This window comes from Zingiber officinale, chromosome 5B (genome assembly GCF_018446385.1).
Source record: "Zingiber officinale cultivar Zhangliang chromosome 5B, Zo_v1.1, whole genome shotgun sequence".
Lineage (NCBI taxonomy): Eukaryota > Viridiplantae > Streptophyta > Magnoliopsida > Zingiberales > Zingiberaceae > Zingiber > Zingiber officinale.
Window position 1 is genome coordinate 111,733,766 of NC_055995.1, and position 24,178 is coordinate 111,757,943.

General features: G+C 36.6%; 1 protein-coding gene across 8 annotated transcripts; it reads right to left on the reverse strand.

Annotated features, from left to right (window-relative positions):
- Nucleotides 1–523: 523 nt before the first annotated feature.
- LOC121985362 (ACT domain-containing protein ACR10-like) lies at nt 524–23,064 on the reverse strand. 8 transcript variants are annotated; one of them, XR_006113138.1, is made up of 6 exons: nt 22,957–23,043; nt 22,712–22,880; nt 22,284–22,514; nt 6,922–7,632; nt 5,059–5,180; nt 524–4,900 (listed from the first exon to the last, which is right to left on the reverse strand). XR_006113138.1 is itself a non-coding variant. In XM_042538766.1 (5 exons), the coding sequence occupies exons 2-5, from the start codon at nt 22,845–22,847 to the stop codon at nt 4,865–4,867; spliced, it is 525 nt and encodes a 174-aa protein (XP_042394700.1). In that variant the 5' UTR covers nt 22,848–22,859; nt 22,957–23,064; the 3' UTR covers nt 524–4,864. The 8 variants fall into 8 exon arrangements, 2 of the variants coding, with proteins under 2 accessions (XP_042394700.1, XP_042394699.1); XR_006113137.1 differs by having other exon boundaries at nt 5,059–5,313; XR_006113136.1 differs by having other exon boundaries at nt 5,059–5,742.
- Nucleotides 23,065–24,178: the final 1,114 nt, after the last annotated feature.

Below are 24,178 nucleotides of genomic sequence, written 5' to 3' on the forward strand. Positions count from 1 at the left end.
AATGGGTTTATTATATAATGAGTTATAATTGAGAAAGGAAATTAAAGACATGCAATTAACAAGGATTCAAACAACCTACATTGCAATTGCAATCCAAATCATAGAAATCAAAGAAGACAAGTGATCTAATCTAACCTTAACTAATGAGGATACAAATCTAATCTAAATAGGGATCATCATTAAGCCACTACAATTAACTAAGTAAGCAAGAATTCAAATGTAAAAGGGCACAAACAAGAAAACAACAAACTAAATCGACCTCAATCAGATTCAAATTCAAATTCATTAAAGAATTAAACCAACCAAGTTGCTGCAATTAAATCTATTAGAACATGAACTACAAATTCAGATCTAGATCTCCATCAGTGGAGCTAACAAGCATTCAGATGAGCCACAGACAAGAAAATAGATATAAAACTATATATAACTAAACTAATTCAAGTCTATAAAACTAAACAGTAAAGGAAACAGAAACTCAGCTAGAAATTGCAAGAACGGAGATGCAAAAATTAGAGGAGGAAAATGATGAACCAAGGTGAGCTGGGAATCCCCAAGCACTCACTGATATTGACAAAGATGTCAAAATCTTACAATCGACGAAGAACCGATCTAATCAGATGCACTCTAGATTTGGTAGATGCGGCTAGCGATGATGGAATAGAAATCAGAGGAATGGAGCAGAGCAAACTCTCCTGTCCATTCAGATGTCGTAGAGCTTCGAGGAAGGAAGATCGCCAGCTGGAAAGGGAGAAAATCAGCTTAAACCACCGGATTGCTCCACTTCTCAGCTTCTTCTTCTTTGCACAAAATCGCAATAGAGTTGGAGATCAGTGATGAATCAAAGGGCTGAAGTGGTGTCACTGATTTCAGATGGGTGGATTTCAGCCGTAGGAAGGGCCGCCCTTGACCTCGCTTGCTCGTCGACGGTGAAAGGTGGATCGAGGAAGAGGATCGCCCACCTCTGATTTGCGCAATCGCTGTAGAATTTGACGAACGAAGAATCAAGACTGTAGCTTCTCATTTGAACTCATCTCATATCTGAATGGACGATCCAGAATGCTTTAGATCTTGATCAACAGTCGGATCAATTCAGATCTGGATCAAAAGCTCTGGATCTTGATCGATGTCTATGATCTATTTTCCCTTGGCTTGGATGGACCATATCCTTGACGGATGGCTCAACTCTCTCTAAATCTTGAATGAATGGTCCATATTACTTTAGAGCTTGATCTCTTCAATTAGCTCTAGATTTGAATCCAAATATGGTTTGATCCGATCGAGTCCTTGCCCCTTTGATGCAAACTAAGAATATATCCAAATATTAGCATCAAATACTGTGAATATAAGATAATTTACAATTAAGTTTACAAATGAATACATCTCATGAAATGTGATATAAACATATAATTAATACATGAAAAGATCAAATGATATGCTTATATGAATCAAAATATCATGACAAAATGATGGTTATCAAATTCCCTCACACTTATTCTTGCACGTCTCTGACAAGCAAACAAAATAGAAGAAACTACTAATATTCATCTCCACAATAATTCCCTAGCAATACCTAGAAGATCATAAAAGAAATTTAACTAAGACCATCTAAAGATCAAAACAATCATGAATACAATCCCTACAATAATCAATAAATATGGCGATTTCAATCCAATTGAAGAATTAAGCAAGATGCAATCTCACAAGGTATTCACCTATTCTAACTCTCACACTCAAACATATATAAGTGGAGCTCACTCAATGTCACTCACAACACTTCATTACCATATGCTTGCATATTTTCTAATTCTCCACCACCATAAAATATAGCACACATGAATCAAAAGGATTTATTGAAAATTTCAATGGAATCAATAAAAATGAATGTAATAGGAAAAAGAAAAGGAATCAATGAAGAATTAAGAGTATTGGAGGAATAAACTTGATGAGTTGACCAACTAATGTGAAAAGAGATGAATACTATTTTTCAATGAGTAAACAAAAGATTAATCCAAACTCTTCTTCAATTGGATAGTTATCCAAAAATCTTGATACAATGTCTTGTCAACTTGATACTCTTTATTTGTCACTATAGAACCAATTTTTTTCTCATGAACCACGCAACTTCCAAAATGATTGTTGTGGTTTCCTAGTTCTTGTATTCAAGAACACCCTTAAGATGAGATCAATCTTTGCATTCCAAAAATTCAAAAAACATGCCAAAAGGAATTCAGAAGTAGAGCCACTCTCTGAAATAAAGACTTAGAACACTGCATTTTATCCAACTCATAACTCAACTTCTCATCAAATGCAGAAATTAGCTTCCTGGATCTGCAAGTACTAAACCCTAAAGGATTTGGGAAGAGAAGTGCATCAAATGACAATATAAGACCAACAACTTCATGTGGCTTCTCACTTATTAGGAACTTGAAAAGAGAACTTGCTCATAACAGATTCAATATAATTCATTTCCAGCAACAAAATCGAAAACTGGCAGCAACATTTACCCTCCGCCTTGGATTTTTTTTATAATTGAAAACAACTTGGTATTCCTTCAGTAATGTCATAGAAATTGGCACACAATAGACCAAGTTGATACTTCAATTTTAGAAATGATCTTTGCTATAAATGAGTTGCAGTTTCTACAGGTTTTTTTCCTGATTCATAATTCAGCTTCAAAACCTCACTGTTATACTTCTGTTTCCATATCATTTTACTAGCTATATTATCTGAGAATAAGTATTGCACTAACCATGGTTTTAGGAATCTGATTTAGCATTTCTTTTCAAGCTTAAATTCCAGAAGAATCAAGGTTTAAGTTGTGTTATACAAATTTTGTATTTCCTGCAATTTCAATGCCACAGCTCCATCAGAGAACCCCTACACTAGCTTGTAGACATATTCCCAATACGACACCATATGAATCAACCACACTTGTTCCAATTAAATCATACAAATTCAGAATTCAAAACCCCATTCATAATTTCTAGATTTAAGAATCCAGTTCAAAATTCTGATTCAGACTCAAGCTTGAGAAATTCCTGCATATTTGAACTTAAGAAAACAAATTCAGCAAAACCCAATGAATTATGTCTTCACAAGTTTCAGAAATTTGGACGACGTAATCATACTCATAGAAGTTCAGTTTCCCGGAGATCAGGTTCAAATTCAATCTCAAAGAATTTCTCCATTTCGGATTTAGATTTAGAGAATCAAATCAGATTCAACATGACAGTTTTTTTTATTCAGATACCAGAAAACTCCAGATTTTTCTTTGTTTCGATTTCCTGTTTTTCTTTCTTCCTTAGCAGAGAACATTCATCTTGGAATAAGTTAGGTGTTGTTCTTCAGAATCAACATATGAAATTGGTACCAATCAAGTTTTTCTGTAGTGGTATGAATTTCTCATAAGGTTGTCCCTAATCAGTGATTACAAACTGAATTAGAATATGATTTCTGAGTTGCTGAAACAGGGAACCAGGATTTCTGAAATCTTGCTTCTGAATTTCAATTCAGTTGTGACATTCAGGAAACAGGTTTATGACCTCAGTTCAATTAAGTCTCAACTTCTTACAATGCTTGGAGATCCCTCTGTTGTTATTCTGATACAAATGTTTATAATTTCAAATACATGCTACTGTTGTACTTCAATTTCAGAAATTAGCTCATTTTTGGAAATTCCAGCCTTTTCCAGACTTAAGTTTCATACTTCAAAATTTAATGACATCTTAGCCTATCTCAAGAAGGGTTAAGTTTGGAAGAAAACATTATTAAGCACTGAACCAATAGAGGCTTGAATTCAATTTGTTTCTGGTAAAAAAAAAACAAGATTAGCTAGCATAAAACAGTCCTGATTTCTTGTCTAACTTTCAATGTACATTCTTATCTTCGAGGCTAGCACTCAAGATTCCTATAGCAATCTAGAATTTAGTTGCATCTCTTGTTTATTTTGACCAATTTTAGAAATCGGGCTCAAAGAGATAGGCTTGGACACTTTACTGATTAAGCCATCTGTTAATTCTGGCAATCACAGAAATTCCATAACATGTTCAATTTTCTGTCATTTTTTTCTTTCCAGAAATCAGTTTAGTTTCATCAGTTGTATGCCATTTAGGAAATCAAAACTAGGACTCAAACTCAATAGAGTTTTAGGACAGAATACCAGTTCAAATTCCAACTTCTTAAGAAATGAAATAGTGTAGAATCTCAATGTTGCTGTATAGTGCCTCTATCAAACCGATTCGGAACTCAACACATGGTAGAGCATTCAATTAGAGTCACTAAAGTTATATAGCATTCAACAAACAAAACAAGTTTGACATAATTCAGCAACTCTGGTTTAGAATCCCTCACAATAGTGACCTACATTACCTTTCAGAATCAATTGCAAACTCCCCCCCCCTCCCTCAATTAATCAAAATAGAATCCATCACCACATTAACCAATAGCATGCGAGTAAAGTATTAAATCATGTAAAATGACCTAAAAATTGACGTTCAAACTTAAAAAACTTTTACCATCTTAAAACTATTACTAGAACAATTTCATAGAGAATTTTATTCAAAATGAAATGCTATGTAGACTAAACAAAGTGCAAAATATGGAAGCAAAATGTAAATGTAAAGTATGAAACTAAAGAAAAGTATAAAGCAAAAAAGAAAAACAAAGAATGAACTCCCCTTTATTTTGGGCGGTTACAAACGATTTAGAAGTGGCATCCACGCCGGTATTGGAATGAACCTTCCCGGTGGTTGGAGTCAGTTAAGAAGCAAAATCCAAGTTGGGAGTGGAATGATTGCATTTGAATTAAAGACCGCTCCCTTCACCCTATTTTGTTTAAAAGTTCTTCCCAGAGGTTGAAGGCGGTTTAGTTTAAGCATCCACTCCGGAAGTTTATAGTCTCCTACAAAATCAATGTAAGACAACGAAATCAATTTCATGGTTCAAGAATGGGAAAATATTAATTTCTACATTACATGGTTCAAGAAATGCATCATATCCAACAAAATCAATTAATGGTACCTCTATAAAATCTTCTGATGAATTATAAGAAATACTAACCTTGTCATATTGAAAGGTACATGGAGGTTCTGGAATGGTGAATGTGACCTCCTCCTCATCAAATAATAGCTCAAGCTCTGGTTCAGGTGGTTCATGGGGTATTACTTCCAATGTACAATCCCCTACACACATCATCAATACCTAGTTCAGGTGATTATGCAACTGGAATAAGTGATTCTTGGGGTATTGCTTCTACTATGTAATCCCCTACACTCTCCTCATCATCAACATCGGTACTTACATCATCAACAACATCTACAACAACAGTATCAACAGAGTCAGAAATTCTTACAATTATAGCATCACAATAAGAAATACTAGAGGAGTCTTGTGGAGTAATGGAGATAAGATCAAGTCTGTCAAAAACACTACAATCCCTCTTCTCATTGAAGCATGGTGCTTGTTGCTGGCTAACAGATGATGCAAATTGGTCTATTTGTATTTACAAATTGTGCTTGTTTTGGAGTAAATTGTTGCTTTTGATGCTCTATCATTAGCTGGATAATCTCCCGAAGGTCCTGTGTTGAACTAGGGGCATGAACTTCATCTTGAAATGTACCCTAGGGAGCTAGATCACCCTGCTGGATTGTATGTGGCCAAGTAGGCTTATACTTATCATGAAATCCTTGTGGGCTCTGATATGTTGGATATGGCTCAGGAAATTGTCATTGTGTATCCTCATACCTGAAATGTGATTGATCCACCCAATTAGAATTATTTGAATTTGGAAATAAACCATACCTATTGGGCTACTCTATGGTGGATAATATTGAGGTTCAGGTTGATAATACTGAGTCTGAGGGTGATAATACTGAGGCTCAGGATGATAGTATTGAGGTCGATTAGGCTGATAGTACTGACTCTCCATCCCACTTCCAAAATGTTGATAATATGGATCCATGGTCAAAGAAATTTCTTGTTCTTACACTGAAACACTTAGTAAATAAGATCAGAAGACACGGGAACATATAAGATCAAACACATGGATGTATGAACATTAAAGCATTTGACAACAATCTATTTCAAATTTTTATGTAATAAGAGAAAAACAATCCTAAGGTATCAAATACCGCTACATTCCCCAGCAACGACACTAATTTTGATAAACCCTAATTTTGTCGTGAAATGGGTATCAAAAAAATTAAGTGACCAAATTCATTCTACACTAATGTAGCATAGAGATGACTCGGGTTGTCTCCCAACGAATGTAGTTGATGCATGATAAACCTAAGATCAATTTATTTATGAATGGGGTTTGCATTTTGAGATTCTAATGGGTTTATTATATAATGAGTTATAACTGAGAAAGGAAACTAAAGACATGCAATTAACAAGGATTCAAACAACCTACACTGCAATTGCAATCCAAATCATAGAAATCAAAGAAGACAAATGATCTAATCTAACCTTAACTAATGAGGATACAAATCTAATCTAAATAAGGATTATCATTAAGCCACTACAATTAACTAAGTAAGTAAGAATTCAAATGTAAAAGGGCACAAACAAGAGAACAACAAACTAAATCGACCTCAATCAGATTCAAATTCAAATGCATTAAAGAATTAAATCAACCAAGTTGCTGCAATTAAATCTATTAGAACATGAACTACAAATTCAGATCTAGATCTCCATCAGTGGAGCTAACAAGCATTCAGATGAGCCACAGACAAGAAAACAGATATAAAACTATATATAACTAAACTAATTCAAGTCTATAAAACTAAACAGTAAAGGAAATAGAAACTTAGCTAGAAATTGCAAGAATGGAGATGCAAAAATAAGAGGAGGAAAATGATGAACCAAGGTGAGCTGGGAATCCCCAAGCACTCACTGATATTGACAAAGATGTCAAAATCTTACAATCGGCGAAGAACCAATCCAATCAGATGCACTCTTGATTTGGTAAATGCAGCTAGCGATGATGGAATAGAAATCATAGGAATGGAGCAGAGCAAACTCTCCTGTCCATTCAGATGGTCGTAGAGCTTCAAGGAAGGAAGATCGCCGGCTGGAAAGGGAGAAAATCAGCTCAAACCACTGGATTGCTTCACTTCTTAGGTTCTTCTTCTTCACCCAAAATCACAACAGAGTTGGAGATTACTGATGAATCAGAGGGTTGAAGTGGCATCACCGGTTTCTGATGGGTGGATTTCAGCCGGAGGAAGGGTCGCCATTGACCTCACTTGCTCGCCGATAGTGAAAGGTGGATCGAGGAAGAGGATCACCCCCCTCTGCTTCCTGCGATCATTGTAGAATTTGACGAATGAAGAATCAACTCTGTAGCTTCTCATTTGAACTCATCTCAGATCTGAATGGATGGCCCAGAATGCTTCATATCTTGATCAACTGTCAGTTCAATTCAGATCTGGATCAAAAGCTCTGGATCTTGATTAATGGCTGTGATCTACTTCCCCTTGGCTTGGATGGATGAGATCCTTGACGGATGGCTCAGATCTCTCTAAATCTTGAATGAATGGTCCATATTACTTTAGAGCTTGATCTCTTCAATTAGCCCTAGATTGAGCCTAAATCTAGTCTGATCCGATCGAGTCCTTGCCCCTTTGATGCAAACTAAGAATATATCCAAATATTAGCATCAAATATCATGAATATAAGATAATTTATAATTAAGTCCACAAATGAATACAACTCATGAAATATGATATAAACATAGAATTAACACATGAGAAGATCAAATGATATACTTATGTGAATCATAATATCATGACAAAATGATAGTTATCAATCATGTTAGGCAAGCATAACTTCCATATTATTTTTGAGTCAGAAAGAGTTATTCTTTCCAAAAAGAGAGTATTTTTAGGAAAGAGTTATGTAACCAATGGGATGTTTAAGTTCAATGTAATGGTGATTGTGTCTAAGGTTAATAAAACTATAAACTTTTTTATTTATATGCTTGAGTCTTCATGTTTGTGGCATAGTAGACTAGAACATGTTAACTATGATGTGTTGCGTAGATTAATTAACATGAAAAGCATACCAACATTCCACCTTGACCCTAAACACAAGTGTAAAATTTATATTGAAGCAAAAATGACAAGGTCATCCTTTCAACATATTGAAAGAAGCAGTTAACCATTCATCTTAATTCATACTGACGTGTGAAATCTAAAAGGTACACTGGGATGTGGTGGCAATAAGTACTTCATCACTTTTATAGATGATGACACAAAATATTATTTTGTGTATCTTCTCAAAAGTAAGGATGAAGCTATAGAGAAATTTGTTCTCTATAAGAATGAGGTTGAAAATCAACTTAATAAGAAGATTAAGGTGGTTTGAAGTAATTGAGTGGTGTGCTGAACATGAGATCAGACATGAAACAAGAGCTCCTTATACTCCTCAGTAAAATGGAATTGCTAAGCAAAAGAATCATACTCTTAAGGAGATGATGAATACTCTTCTATTGAGCTCTGGACTGTCAAAGTTTATGTGAGAGTGAAGTTGTGTTAACAGCTAATTATCTTTTAAATAAGATACCAAAAAAAATAGATAAGAGCCGTTATGAATTGTGGAATGGAAGTCAGGTCCTACAAATATTTATGAATATGGGGGTGTCTTGCCAAAGTTTTAGTGTCTAATCCAAAAAGGATTAAGATAGGACTAAAAACTGCTGATTGCATATTTATTAGAGATATATATAACAATAGTGCATATTAGTTTTTAGTGTATAAGTCATAAATATCGGTTATACACAAAAACTCAATAATAGAATTAAAAAATGCATCATTCTTTGAGCATGTCTTTTTGTATAAGAGCCGAGAGGAAGTAAGTTCCTCAAAATGGGCATTAGAAACATAAGAGGAAGAAGAAGATGATGAACCAGTTGAAGTTAAACTTAGACGAAGAAAAAGAGCTTGGGTGGAAAAATCCTACGGAATGGATTTTATCACTTTCGTATTGAAAAGTGAGCTCTAAAGTTACTCAAAATCAGTAAGTTCTTCTGATATACCTCACTAGAAAGAGACAATTACATCTGAGATAGACTCTATCTTGCAAAATCATACTTAGAAACTTGTGGATCTTCCTTCAGGAAGTATACACCATTAGGTTGCAAGTAGATCTTCAAGAAGAAAATGAAATCAGACGGTATGGTTAATAAGTACAAGGCCATATTGGTAATTAAAGGATACCAATAATGAGAAGACCTTGATTTCTTTGATACGTATTCTTCGGTATCGAGAATAACTTCCATTAGAGTTTTGTTGACTATTGTCGCTCTATGAAAACTAGAAATACATCAGGTGAATATAAAGACGACCTTTCTAAATGGGGATTTAGAAGAAGAAGAAATCTACATAGAACAACTTGAAAAGTTTATGTGTCAGGGCAGGAAAATAAGGTTTGTAAATTGGTGAAGTCATTATATGGCTTGAAACAAGCACTGAAGTGGTGATATGAGAAATTTGACAATGTCAAGAAGGAATGTGGATTCAAAATTAATGAATGTGATAAATGTATCTACATGAAAGCCACAAAGAATGACTATGCCATCTTGTGCATATATGTAAATGACATACTTATCATTGAAAGTAATGATAAGATAATCAAATCCACTAAACACATATTGAACTCAAGATTTGTTATGAAAGATATGGGCCTAACTAATGTGATTCGAGGAATCAAAATTCTTAGAACAATATAAGGACTTGTTCTTAGTCAGTCTAATTACGTGGATAAAACTCTTGAGAAATTCACCAAGAGTGATACTCTGTTGGCATGAACGTTGATAGATACAAGTCAATATCTATTAAAGAATCGAGGAGAAAGTATCTCTCAAATAGAGTACTCTCAAGTGTTTAGAGGTTTGATGTACCTGATGTATTGTACACTACCAGACTTAGCCTACGCAGTAACTAAACTGAGTATATACATGAGTAATCACAGTGTTGAGCACTGGAAAGAGATAACAAGAGAACTGAGGTACTTAAGATATATTCATGAATATGGACTATATTATACAAGATATCTTGCTATGATCGAAGGATACAGTGATGCAAGTTAGATATCTAATATAAAAGACTCTAAGTCTACAAGTGGATATGTATTCACTCCAGGAGGTGCAGCCATTTTATGAAAATCTTCTAAGCAAACCATAATAATCATATCCATGATGGAACTGAGTTTATAACTCTTGAAAAATGTGGTGAAGAGTCTGAATGGATACGATAATTCTTAGAAGATGTTCCTAGATGGCCGAAATTGGTGCCAACAATTTGCATATATTGCGATAGTCAATTAGCAATTGGTCGGACACAGTCATCTGTATAATGGTAAGTTTAGACATATATATCATAGATATAATATTATTAGATAACTACTCTCAATAGGAGTTATCATTGTTGACTATGTGAAGTTAAAGGATAACCTAGCAGATCCGTTAATCAAAGTGTTAAACAAAGAGTTAGTTGCAAGTTCATTGCGAGCGATGGGCTTGATGCCAATGAGAAATATTGGTGCAAAGGAAACTTAACCTATACAGACTGGAGATCTCAAAAACTAGGTTCAAAGGGACAACCTAACTACACCAACAAAGTTGCTCACTATGGGGAATAATACAATATATCAGTGAAGGATAGAGATTATGTTAGGATCGAAATGTGCTAGGGGGGGTTGGGGGGTGAATAGCTCGTCACGCTTAATTGCTTGCTTCGTTGTTGTTGATAGGCAGTGGAATAAGACTATGAAGCACTCTAAAATTCTAACACAAGGATTTACTTAGTATCAACCTCAAAAAAAGGTGACTAATCCAAGGATCCACACACGCGAGCACTCTCCACTAAGAAAATACTCCTTTTTGGTAACTACCGGTGATGGAGAAACCTCATACAAGACTCACACGCATACAACTCAAAACAAGAAGAAATACAAACACAAACCTTACAAGGTTTACAACACTTATGGTCTCTTCTTGTTTGGGAATGCCTCTTGATGCTTGGGAATGCAACTGCACTTCACTCCAAGACCCTTCAAGAACTGGCGTGTGTCACTGAGCTCGGTAGAGAAGAATCGCTGAGAGTGGAGTCGAAGAACTACGAAGGAAAGTGCTTGCCAACGGCTATAACCTGGGCAACGGTCGGATCCCAATCGATTGAATGACTCTCAATCGATTGGGGAGGCTTTGAATCGATCGGCTAATCGATTCAGAGCACCTCTGTGCTCTCTGAAAATAGCCTGAATTGATCGCCCGATCGATTCTGCTTCTATATACGATTTCCAGTTCCCCAATCGATCAATCGATCGATTGGAGGTGCTCAATCGATCGGCTGATCAATTGGGAATGCTTCTTTGCGCACGATATAAGCTCCCAATCGATCGGTCGATCGATTGGGCCAATGCTTATCGCAGCACAACCCCAATCGATCGGCAGATCGATTAAACCCCTGTTCAATCGATCAGTTGATCGATTGGTCTCCCTTTGACTTGCTTAAACCAAGTCTAGGGTCCCCAGTTCCAACATCTGGTCAACCGTGACCTGTTAGAACATCATATCTAGCATCCGGTCAACCTTGACCTGCTAGGACTCCTTCACCAAGTGTCTGATCAATCTCTTTGACCCACATGAACTTTTCTCCTTGTACTAAGTGTCCGGTCGATCCCTTGACCTACTTAGACTTCTCAATACTAGATGTCCGGTCACCCTTTACCCATCTAGATTTCCTTGTACCAAGTATCCGGTCAATCCTTTGACCTACTTGGACTTTCCTATACCAGGTGTCCAGTCAACCTTGACCCACCTGGATTTCCACGTGCCTGACTTCACTTACTAGGTCTTTCTATCTGCTTAGCTTCACGCACTAGGACTTCCCATCTGTCTGGCTTCACTCACCAGGACTTTCACCTAGCTTCACTCACTAGGGTTTTCACTTGGCTTCACTCACCAGGGTTTTCCCACTGCCCGGCTTCACTCACCAGGACTTTCACCTACTTGGCTTCACTCACCAGGACTTTCACCTAGCTTCACCCACTAGAATTTTCCAACTGCCTAGCTTCACTCACTTGGTCTTTCACCTAGCTTCACTCACTAGGATTTCCAACTGCCTAACCTCCAGTTAGGACTTTCCCAATCAAGCATCCAGTCAACCCTTTGACCTACTTGACTCTTCTTCGCATTTAACTGGTCAACCTTGACTAGAGGGGAATTGTATCAACAATCTCCCCAAACGAATAATTACATCTGTAATCTCCATGTATTGTCAAACATCGAAACCCAAACATCAAGACTCAAGCTTGAGCCAACTTAAGCTTAGTCAACCAGGTCAACCTTGACCTAGGGATATTGCACCAACAATCTCTCCCTTTTTGATGTTTGATAATACCTTTAAGTTAGGCTAATCTCATAGCCTCAACTTTCTTTCATGCCAAGGCATGAATGAGGGTTTCCTTCATTCTCCCTCTTTTCTAGAGGGCAAACTCCTTCTTTAGGTAATGAATGCCTAACTTAAATCCTATATTCTCCCCCTATTGGCATACATCAAAAACTTTCCCCCTGAAGAGTTACTCACCGTTGTTCACAACTTTACTCATTGTTCACAACACCACAATGAAGGTCTCATACCCTTCATTATCTCCAATGCTCACCCTTGAATATTAACTAATCCAACAATGAAGGTCTCATTCCCTTCATTATCTTCAATGTCCACCCTTGAGCATTAAATCTCTTCACAAACACAATGAAGGTCTCATGCCCTTCATTTTATCCAATGCTCATCCTTGAGCATTTTTTAAGAGAAGGATATACCACCTTCCATGGTTTCGAAAAATAATTTCCATGTCCTTAGCGAGTGACTCCCCCTAAAGACATACTCATAACTTCTGTCATTGCACCAACAATGACTTGGAATCCCTAAATCTTTAGGAAACCCAAATTTAGAAGTTTTGAGGTTCAAAACTTTAATATTGAAATCAAACCTCAACCTAAACTCCTACTTAGTCTTCCTTAACCAATCCATCCTTGTTTTCATCATGAAAACTCCCCCTAAATGTATACAAATGTGTGTCAAGAGGTTAAGAATGGTTATCTAGACTAAAAATAATTTTAAATATTGAAATCAAATTTTCCCAACCAAAATCAACATTTTCAATCGATTGGGTTGGGTCTCAATCGATTGAAATCATTTCAATCGATCCACTGATCGATTCAGAGAGATTTTGTTCGCAAAGTCTGCCTCTGAATCGATTGCCCGATCGATCCAGGAGAGAATGGATCGATTGGCTGATTGATTCTGTGAGCTACTACTTACGGGAAATACCTCCCAATCGATTGACTGATCGATTGGGGCACTCCAATCGATCAGCTAATCGATTGGAGCTCTGATTTTCTGAAATAAAATTTTAGCAAAATTTAGAAACTCCTCAAAAATTTTACAAAATTTAAAAAATTATAAAAACTCATGTAGACATTACTTAGGGTATATACTATCATGGAAAAATAATTTTCTATGAAAATACTTCCTATTTTCAAAGATTGACACAAACTTGAAGACTTGTAAAAACTTTAGTGTTTTCTTCTAGTTTGTATCTAACTTTTCAATGATTATTACTATCAAAAGATAGTCTTCATCAAGGTTTTCCAAAGTATATTTAAAATATTTTTCAAAATCAATTTCGAGCCCTGTTCTTTGGGCTCAATGCACATGACTTGTACATTAGTTTTCCCAATGATTGGAGTACACACAACTATGTGTTTTGATGAATTTTAAAAACTCAATAAGATGCACTAAATCAACATCTTGAGTTTTGTTTATCATCCTAACACCTCACTTGTATCTAATGTGTACCAAAACACATACAAGTCACCTTATGGTTCTTTGTAAGATACAAAGTTTGGTTTTACCCTAAACTAGGGATTATGCATATATATCTAGGCATTTTAGAAATTTTGAGCATCCACCTACGATGTCACTTGTTAGTCAATGTCATTTGTCCTTGATTTCAAGGAAATTAAAATAATGCATGATGATTTTTATGGCATACATCAAAATGAAAATAATTTTTAAAAGAAAATATACTATAGCTACATAATGTATATATGACATGCCATGATATTTTTATTATTTTTCATAATAAGTATGAATGTAAAATATGATGTCATGGCATGTAATGGGCAAACAAAGCATGACAATTAGCATAAATAATATACCTAGATTATCTATCTAAGTATCCTTAAATCCTTAGCTAAACCTAAAAGTAATCCTAGATTGCCCATATTTTCTTAAGAAAATGTCAAAACCCAACTTGACATTTCTTTTGCACTTTCCTTTTTATGCCAATGAAAATTAAATCAATTTCTTCAAATTATGGCACATTTTACTCTTCCAAAGAGTAAACAATAATCCATTTCATTTTCAAAGGTTAACAATAACCTTAAAAATACTCTCCAAGTGTCAACTTCATTAAGGTTGGGTTAACTACCCTTCCAATTTGAGTTGACACTCTCTAACCCATCTAAGGGGTAGAAAAGATGCTCTTAGGAATCCAACACCTATTGGTGCTCCTTGGATGTTTTAGGTATTCACTAGGGATAACTTCCCTTGATACCTTCCTAATAACCTTTCTAGGCTTCTTAGAAGCCTTGGTCACTTCCTCTAGGTCAACTCTAGGGATAACTTTCCTTGTGACCTTCCTAGTGACTTTCTTAGACTTCTTAGAAGTCTTAGTCATATTTGTTGTTGCAAAGATACTCCTAGGGATAACTTCCCTTGTATCCTTGACTTGACCCCTAGACCTAGAGTTGGTTTTATAGCTATATGGAATCCTATGATAAGATATTACATCCTTCTTAGCTTTGGGGTTGTATTCCAAACCTCTATGGGCATTAGATGACCTTTGATGTCCTAAATCTAGGTTATGCTCATTTTTCTCTTTTAGGATATTTTTCATCCTTTTTAGGGTATTTTCCATTTTATCAAGCCTTGACCTCAAGACTTGATTTTCTTTCCATAAATCCCTAGTTTTAGATTTTTCTTTTTGTCTTTGAGCATTTTTATTTTTAGGCTTATACCTAAAGTCCTTAGTTTTATTTCCTAGTTTATCTACCTTGCTAGCCTTAGGGGTGGTTTTAGCATGATAAACTATATAATTTTTCTTAAGTTTATCATGCTTCCTATTTTCATGGTAAATAGTGTTAAAATGCTATATGCTAGAACTAGCATGCTTTTTACCATTACTCAAAGGGATAGGCTCAGTAAATGATACCTTAGGTTTTACCTTGGAAGCTGTCCCTTTACTTGTGCTTTCTCCTTTAGCTTTGACTGCTTTCTTCCCCTTTGGACATTGGCTTTGGTAATGTCCTTTTTGATTACACAAGAAGCACCCAATGTGCTCCTTGCTCTTCTTTGTTATGTGGGTGGTCTCTTTAGGCTTCTCCTTACCTTAGGTGCCATTTGACCCTTCTTCTTGGCTAATCTAGGGCACTTACTCTTGTAATACCCCTTTTCCCTACACTCAAAGCAAATGATATGATCTTTATTGTTAACAATTGAAATTGTTATACCTTTTCTTGTAGTGGTGGCATCTTCTCCTTTTGATTCGGATGTAGAGACTTCCTCTTAATTCGACAATGATGATCTTCTAATTTGTTGAACCCCGTGGTTGTTTTGATATAATCAATCAAATTATGTTAGGTCCTGTTTGGTTTTAATCTCTGTGTCTAAGTGTGTAGGAACTTAGGAGCACAGGAAGACAAACAAAAGACGCAGTTAGCGAGAAGGACGACACGGGAAGGGACCTGACGGGCTCGGTGCGTCTGAACGATGAAAGAGCTGCGGAAGAGTATACCGGTGGACGAGAAGAACGTACGCGACGTTCGAGGGATGAGAAGCCGAAGCGAAAGCTTGCTCAAGGAGAAGGCCGGAAATTAGATTTGGGTGAGCCCTATTTTGGTTGGTCAAAATCACCCAAGCGATCGGAGCTTCGGAAGAAGAAGAAAAAGAGAAGCTGGAAGCTATTTATACCATGCAGGTTGAAGGCGCCCTCAACAACATTGAAGGCACCCTCAACAACATTGAGGGCGCCCTCAACATTGAAGGCACCCTCAATGTCATTGAGGGCGCCCTCGACCCAGTCTACTTGATCGTTTCGAATTTGGATAAAGTTTTATCCGATGCCTCGGCTGGAGGCACCCTCAACCCCTTTGGAGGCGCCCTCAAGACTCGAGATAGAGTTTCCAAGAGCTATATAAAGCCCCCTAGAGCTAGAAATTAAGTATTCAACTATGTATTCAATTCCTAGCAACATCTGAACTTTCTTAGTGTGTAAAAAGGCTTCTCCGCCTACAGTGAAGGAGACATTTCTAGTAGAGTTGTTCAACTACTTTGGATTAACAACCACCTTGGTTGTAACCAAGTTAATTTCCTGAGTCTCTTATTTTCTATTTCTTTTATTTTTATTATTGTTGCTATTTTTAAAGTTGAAAGCACGAGGAAGGTATTTTTCTTTTGCAGGCAATTCACCCCTCCCCTCTTACCGACCCTACTGCACCAACACAATTGATTTGTCTTGACTTTTGGAGGTGGAAGCTTCTTCATCTTCATCCCTTCTTGATCCGGAATATGCTCCCTCCTTACTCTTTTGGTTGCACTCCTTTGAGGATGAAGCTTCTAGAATCTCTTCTTCTGATGTTGAGCATCTCTCAACCTTGGAATCCTCCTCCTCTTGGTCTTGCTCCAATGAGTTGCCCTCTTTGGATTTGTCTTGATTTGGTACAGTGGAAGGTTCTTCATGAAGCTTGGTCAATTTGCTCCATAGCTCTTTGGCATCTTTAAATTCTTTAATTTGCTCCAAGATGTTGCTCGACAATAGATTGACCAATAGCTTGGTCACTTTATCATTGGCCTCACATCTTTGGATTTTCTCTTGGCTCCACTTGCTCCTCTTGAGAATTTTTTCCTTTGAATTTGTTGGAGCTTCAAAGCCTTCCATTAGAGCAAACCATTGCTCTATCTCTATCATAAGAAAATTTTTTATCATTGATTTCCAAGAATCGAAGCTCGTCATTGTGAATGGTGGAGGCACCCTCGTGTCGAATCCGAGTTCATCTCAGAATTCCATTTGAAGTAGAGCTTTTTGTTGGAGTCTTCGACTTTATAGATTTTGCTCCAACTTCTTCACCCTCTAGCCTTGTTGCTCCTTTCAACGATGATTTCGGTGAAGAGCGATCTCGTTTTGATACCACTTGTTAGGATCGAAATGTATTAGAGGGGGGGGCGTGAATAACTCGTCGCACTTGATTGCTTGCTTCGTTGTTGTTGATAGACAGCAGAATAAGACTACGAAGCACTCTACAATGTTAACATAAGGATTTACTTGGTATCCACCTTAAGAAGAGATGACTAATCCAATGATTCACACACGCGAGCACTCTCCACTAAGAAAATACTCTTTCTCGATAACTACCGGAGGTGGAGAAATCTCGTACAAGACTCACACACGCATACAACTTAAAACAAGAAGAAATACAAACACAAACCTTACAAGGTTTACAATACTTATGCTCTCTTCTTGTTTGGGAATGTCTCTTGATGCTTGGAATGCAACTGCACTTCACTCCAAGACCCTTCAAGAACTGGCGTGTGTCATTGAGCTCGGTGGAGAAGAATCGCTGAGAGTGGAGTCGAAGAACTGCGAAGGAAAGCACTCGCCAACGGCTATAACCTGCGCAACGATCGGATCCCAATCGATTGAATAACTCTCAATCGATTGGGGAGGCTTTAAATCGATCGACTGATCGATTCAGAGCACCTCTGTGCTCTCTAGAAATAGCCTGTATCGATCACTCGATCAATTTAGCTTCAGTGCACGATTTCCAGATCCCCAATCGATCGGTAGATCGATTGAAGGTGCCCAATCGATCGGCTGATCGATTGGGAATGCTTCTGTGCGTGCGATATAAGCTCCCAATTGATTGGTCGATCGATTGGGCCACTGCTTATCGCAACACAACCCCAATCGATCAGCTGATCGATTGAACCCCTGTTCAATCAATTAGTTGATCTATTAGTCTCCCTTTGACTTGCTTAAACCAAGTCTAGGGCCCCCAGTTTCAACATCTGGTCAATCATGACTTGTTGGAACATCATACCTAGCATCTGGTCAACCTTGACCTACTAGGACTCCTTTACCAAGTGTCTGATCAATCCCTTGGACCCACTTGGACTTTTCTTTTTGTGCCAAGTGTTTAGTCGATCCTTTGACTTACTTGGACTTCTCAATACTAGATGTCCAGTCACCCTTGACTCATCTGGATTTCCTTGTGCCAAATATCCGGTCAATCCTTTAACCTACTTAACTTGCCTATACCAGGTGTCCGGTCAACCTTGACCCACCTGGATTTTCACGTTCCTGGCTTCACTTACCAGGTCTTTCCATCTGCCTAACTTCACTCACTAGGACTTCCTATCTGCCTGGCTTCACTCACTAGGATTTTCACCTAGCTTCACTCACTAGGGTTTTCACCTGGCTTCATTCACCAGGGTTTTCCCACTGTCCGGCTTCACTCACCGAGACTTTCACCTGCCTGGCTTCACTCACCAGGACTTTCACCTAGCTTCACCCACTAGGATTTTCCAACTGCCTAGTTTCACTTACTAAGTCTTTCACCTGGCTTCACTCACCAGGATTTCCAACTGTCTAACCTCCAGTTAGGACTTTCCCAGTCAAGCATCCAGTTAACCCTTTGACCTACTTGACTCTTCTTCACATCTAATTGGTCAACCTTGACCAGAGGGGAATTGTATCAACAATCTCCCTAAACGAACGATTGCATCTGAGTGAATGAACCAATGTTTTTCACCTAAATCTGTTTTTACTACCTGCTCAAGAGTATAACAGAAACATTAAACAGAATAATGACAATTTTGTAATGTCTCGACAGTAATGGTTGACATTAAATCCATTAATAACGATTCTGTTACGTCTCAACAATAATGACCGACATTAAATCCATTAATAGTGATTTCGTAACATCTCGGCAATAATTGCTAACATTGAATCCAACATTGGATGGTCATAACTCGGTCATTCATTATAGCTAGGAGTGAGCTCTCCTATATAAGGAGGCTAGATCTTGAGTAAAGAAAGAAGTGAAAGCAATAGCAAAAGAATTCCCTCCACATTCATTCCCCGAATCTTTTCTCTCAGTCGTGCGGGGTAACCAATGTTTGGTTGTATGCGTGGTTCTGCTGTTGTATCTTGGGAAACAGATGACCTGAGAGAACCTCGAAGCACAATCAAATGTAGGGTGAATCCGTTTCAAGGAAATTGCTTGAAAGCAAGTCTCAACATCTTCTTATCGGCAACTCAGTCTTCCAACTCAACGACTCGGCTCCCGACTCCTCTCAACATCTTCCGACTCGACAACTCGACTTCCCGACTCCGCTCGGAATCTTCTAACTTGGCGTCCACTCGGGAGTCTGGACTCGATAGTATACACTCGGACTAGGCAATAGGGAACCATCTTCTAGACAACCTAACAACTTGACCTGCCTTTCAAGGCCGACAATCTATAATTATTTGCTCAAATAATCTTAAATTAAAATTGATTTTATATAATTTTAATTCAATTAAATTTCCCAGCTATCTCCCATAACATATTATCCAACAAGAGATGTAGTGGATCCAGAGTCGTCAAAGTGTGTCTTCTTCCTCTATAGAATCTTCTTCGGCATCCCGTGCAACTTGTGGAGAATTAATGTGTGAGCTCAAAAATTAATTATGAGAAAGAGTTAAAGATGCTGATTCATGATTGAGATATTTGGAGGAGCGACTTCAGATTTAAATATTTACAATTTTATCAATAAATATCATTTTTTTTTAAGTACTTGGCAATTCAATTTACGTCAACTAATCCGAATCATCAACTAATCCGGATGGTGATGAATTTAATCTTACAAAATTTTCTACTAGTTATCAGAGTAAAGCGAAAAATATTCACAATGAATGATTCATCAATCCAGTATTCTTATATCAACCGATCATTAAAAAATATTTATTCATGAATTTGTCAAGAGTAGGACTCGATTCTATTTGAAAAACTAAGAAATGTTTTACAGCTACACCATATTAGTTTGAACATTAGTCAAATTAAATATCTAGAATATGTGGAGATCTTCGTCCAACAAGATCGAGAGTCGAGAAAGTGACTAAGAATGTGGAACATAAAAATGAGAACATAAGGAGATACGGATGTAAAATCGTCTAGAGTGATGATCTTATAGTCAACTTACTTGAGAGAGTTGAAAGTAAAATTAAGAAAAAAATTTTATAATGAAAAAATTTTAGCATTTATTTTGTTAAAATTTTCAGACGGAAAAGAAACGTAATTCATCAACGAGTAATTTTGAAGTTAAAATCGATCAACTCAAAATTAGATGGAAAATACCGGATGGGAAAAAAAATGACGCATGTATCCATTTTAATTGACAAAATTATACTATGTATCAAGAAAATGACGCATGTATTTTTTTTATTTATAAAATTACGTCGTATGTATTCATCTTCCTCTATCAAGATAAATAAGTATGCAAAGAAAAGAATTTCTTCACCTTTTCTTTTTTTTTTCCTATGAAGATAATTTTCCACGATAAATTTTTTTTCCTTTCTCATCTACGCTTTAGAGTGTAATGATTTATTAATTATGCATATTTGATTCATTCAGATTGTCCAAACTCAAGCCATTAAGAGTTGGAAGTATAATGATGTAAGGTTTTTAAAATGGAAATAAAATAGATTTATATAAATCAGGGAGCAACTGTTTGTAATATGTAGATAAAAATATAAAAATAGAATATAATAAAATTTAATGATAAATTTAAAAATAAGATTATATATAAATTTATAAATTATTTAAAATTATATTTATATATTATTTGAGATAAATTAACAATTGATTTAAAATAAAATTAGAGATTTATATTTGAAATTAATTTCAGTCCACTTAAATATTTTAATCCGTTTCTAAAAGTAAAGATGAAATATTTTCATCTCCAAATGAGTGATGGGACTTTCAATAATAAATTTTTTAATGAAATATTCTATCTCAAATTTCTTTTCAAGATAAAAAAATGATTTTTAGATATAGATTTTTTCTATATCTACAACTCTATTTTCTAGTAGCGATTTGATACACATATTAACATTTAAATCTAACCCAATTCAAATGGTTGTGCTTGAACTTTTTTTATAATATTTATTATTACATGTAAAAAAGTAAAATCTTCATCTTAATCATCCTTCTACAACAACCTTTTGTATTAAGAAAATCAGACATCTAATCAGCCATTTTTTAATTCATAAAAATCTATTACATGGAACATCCAAGTAAGTTTTAATTATTTCGACCCGTAGGAGCACATAATTTTTTATTATTGAATAATATAAAGGTATTCACAAACATATTATCATTTCGATAACATATTATTGCGGCCAATCGGAACATTGACCAAGTATCAGTTGAGATATTCTTTTTCATCTTTGCTTACACAAAGAGTCTATTAATTAATAGACTATAATGAATTTAGGATACATTTAGTTCAAGTCATCATCTATAATTTTAATTATGTGATTATCAGGTAATCACATAACTAAGATTATGAGAAATACAACATAATTTATTAGGTGTTTGGTTCAACTTAGATTATGTAATTACTTAGTTTTACATTTATTAATTTACCTTTTAACTTTTTGAATTAATTTAATTGAATGAAAACCTTTTTATCACTTCTCTCCCGTGAAGAGGATGACTTCTCTTCTTTCCTACCGTCGCCGAACAGAGCAAGAAAAAGACGGGGCTGAATAAAATAAATTGATGGCTTTGTGCTCCGCCAAAGCTATCAATGGCAGATGCCTTTGTGCTCCGCCAAAGCCATCAATGGCAGATGACCCCGTTGTGTGCTCCGCCAAGGGATTCAGGGATTCTCTTCTTCCCTGCCGTCGCCGAACAGAGCATGAAAAAGACGGCGCTGAATAGAATAAATTGATGGCTTTGTGCTCTGGCAAAGCCATCAATGGCAGATGGCTTTGGCGGAGCCGGCGGCGGCCCCGTTATGTGCTCCACCAAGGGATTCAGGGATTAGAAACTTCAAAGAACTTTCAGATTTCACACAGATCTTAATAAATTAAGCATCAAGAGAAGGACAAAAAAAAAGAGGGGAAAAGGTTCCAATCACTTGTAACAGGAGAATACTGAGTGGAAGCAAGGTTACCGTGCAAAAGGCCCATCCTATCGTAGCAGGAAAACTTGAGCAGAAAGACCTGCGGTTTCTGCTCCGCATCCATCTCTTGATCCCTGCTATTGATTTCACGCACCAACGATGGAGAAACCGACGGGCAGACTACCACAAGTCTCTTCTTCAACAAGTCCCACCTCGTCTCCTTCCTCCCTCTCTCCGCAACCCACAACAGCACATAGCACCATCTACCATTCATGCTAAAATCTAACAACGATTCAAGCTTCAGTTTCTTCCCCAAAGCGAAATAGAAACAACACTTGTTAAAAAAAAATCCCAGTAAAAACGAATCTTCGTAACCCTAAAAATTTAGACAAGAAGAAGATGAAAACTTTGCCGATTTCGGCCGGCGGAAGCCTCGAGATCGGGGTTTTAATAGGGGTAAAAAGAACGGAGAAGTGTACCTCCCCGCACAATGCTCAGCCCGAAGAGTAGAATGACGCGGCAGAGGTCGCATCCGAGGCCGGCCCCGTTGTGTGCTCCGCCAAGGGATTCAGGCATTCTCTTCTTCCCCGAATCCCTCGCCGGCGGTCTGTACATGTGCTCCGCCACCTGTCGAGAAAACAAATTGGACTATAAACAAGTAAATAAATTACTTGTATTATATTCACACTACAAAGACACCACAACACTTTTGAGGATCACTCACAATTTTATAGAGGAAAAGAAAAGGAAGATGAAGAACAACTTTCAACTTCAAGACTCTATACTTTTATTTTTCGTTGGATGATAAAACAAGGATGCAAGGGAAGTATTTATAGTACTCACCATACAAGATACATAGTTGATCAGAAAACTAAATTCTATCTACCAAGAAATTCTATCTCTATCCATTGGATGAGAGAAATACTCTCAACCATACATTTTAATTCTTATCAATTAAATTCTATCTATTGAATGAGAGAAATACTCTCAACCACACATTCTAATTTCTATCTATTAAATCTTATCCATTGAATGAGAAAGAATACTCTCATCTATATTTTTATTTTTATCCGTTAATGAGTTGGTATTGATCTTCAACACTCCCCCTCAATACCAACCCTTTGTACTGTGCTGAGTTGATAACGGAACGTCTTAAATTTGTTGGCGTTTAATCCTTTTGTAAGCACGTCCGCAACTTGATTATCTGTACTGATTTGTCTCATCTCAATTTCTCCTTGCATAACTTTTTCTCTGATAAAATGATAATGAACTTGAACATGCTTAGTTCTTGCATGAAAGATTGGATTTTCTGCCAAACGAATTGCTGATTGATTGTCACAATATATTGGAACTGCATAATCTACTGGTTGATGTAGATTATTCATTAGTTGTATTATCCATGTGCTCTCTTGAGCTGCCATTGCTGTTGCTCGATACTCAACCTCAGTAGTTGACAATGATACAGTTGGTTGTCTCTTGCTACACCACGAGATTGTTCCAGAACCAAGCTTGAATACATAATCAGTTGTTGATCTTCTTGTGTCACAATCTCCTGCATAGTCAGCATCGCAGTAGCCAACTAACTTACAGTCTTCATTTCTTTTGTACAAAAGGCCATAATCAGTTGTGCTCTTTACATATCTTAATATTCGTCGAGCTGCTTCCAAATGAGGCTTCTTTGGATTTTGCATATACCGACTTATCACACTGACTGCATAAGAAATATTAGGTCGAGTTAAGGTTAAGTAGATGAGATTGCCTACCAATTGTTGATACATAGTTGCATCTTCTAAACTTTTCCCTTCATGTGCACATATTCTGATATTTGGCTCCATGGGTGTCGAAATCGCCTTGCATTCGAGCATTCCAAACTTTTTCAACAAGTCTTTGGAATATTTTTGTTGACAAAGAAATATTTCATTTTGTGTGCGATCAATCTCTAAACC

Coding starts and splice junctions, on each gene's coding strand:
- LOC121985362 (XM_042538766.1), bottom strand. CDS start 22,847: ATGTACAGACCGCCGGCGAGGGATTCGGGGAAGAAGAGAATGCCTGAA. Junction 22,515..22,711: donor GCTGAGCATTGTGCGGGGAG/GTACACTTCTCC, acceptor AATCGTTGTTAG/ATTTTAGCATGAATGGTAGA. Junction 5,181..22,283: donor TAGGATGGGCCTTTTGCACG/GTAACCTTGCTT, acceptor TGATGTGTGTAG/GGGATTGTACATTGGAAGTA.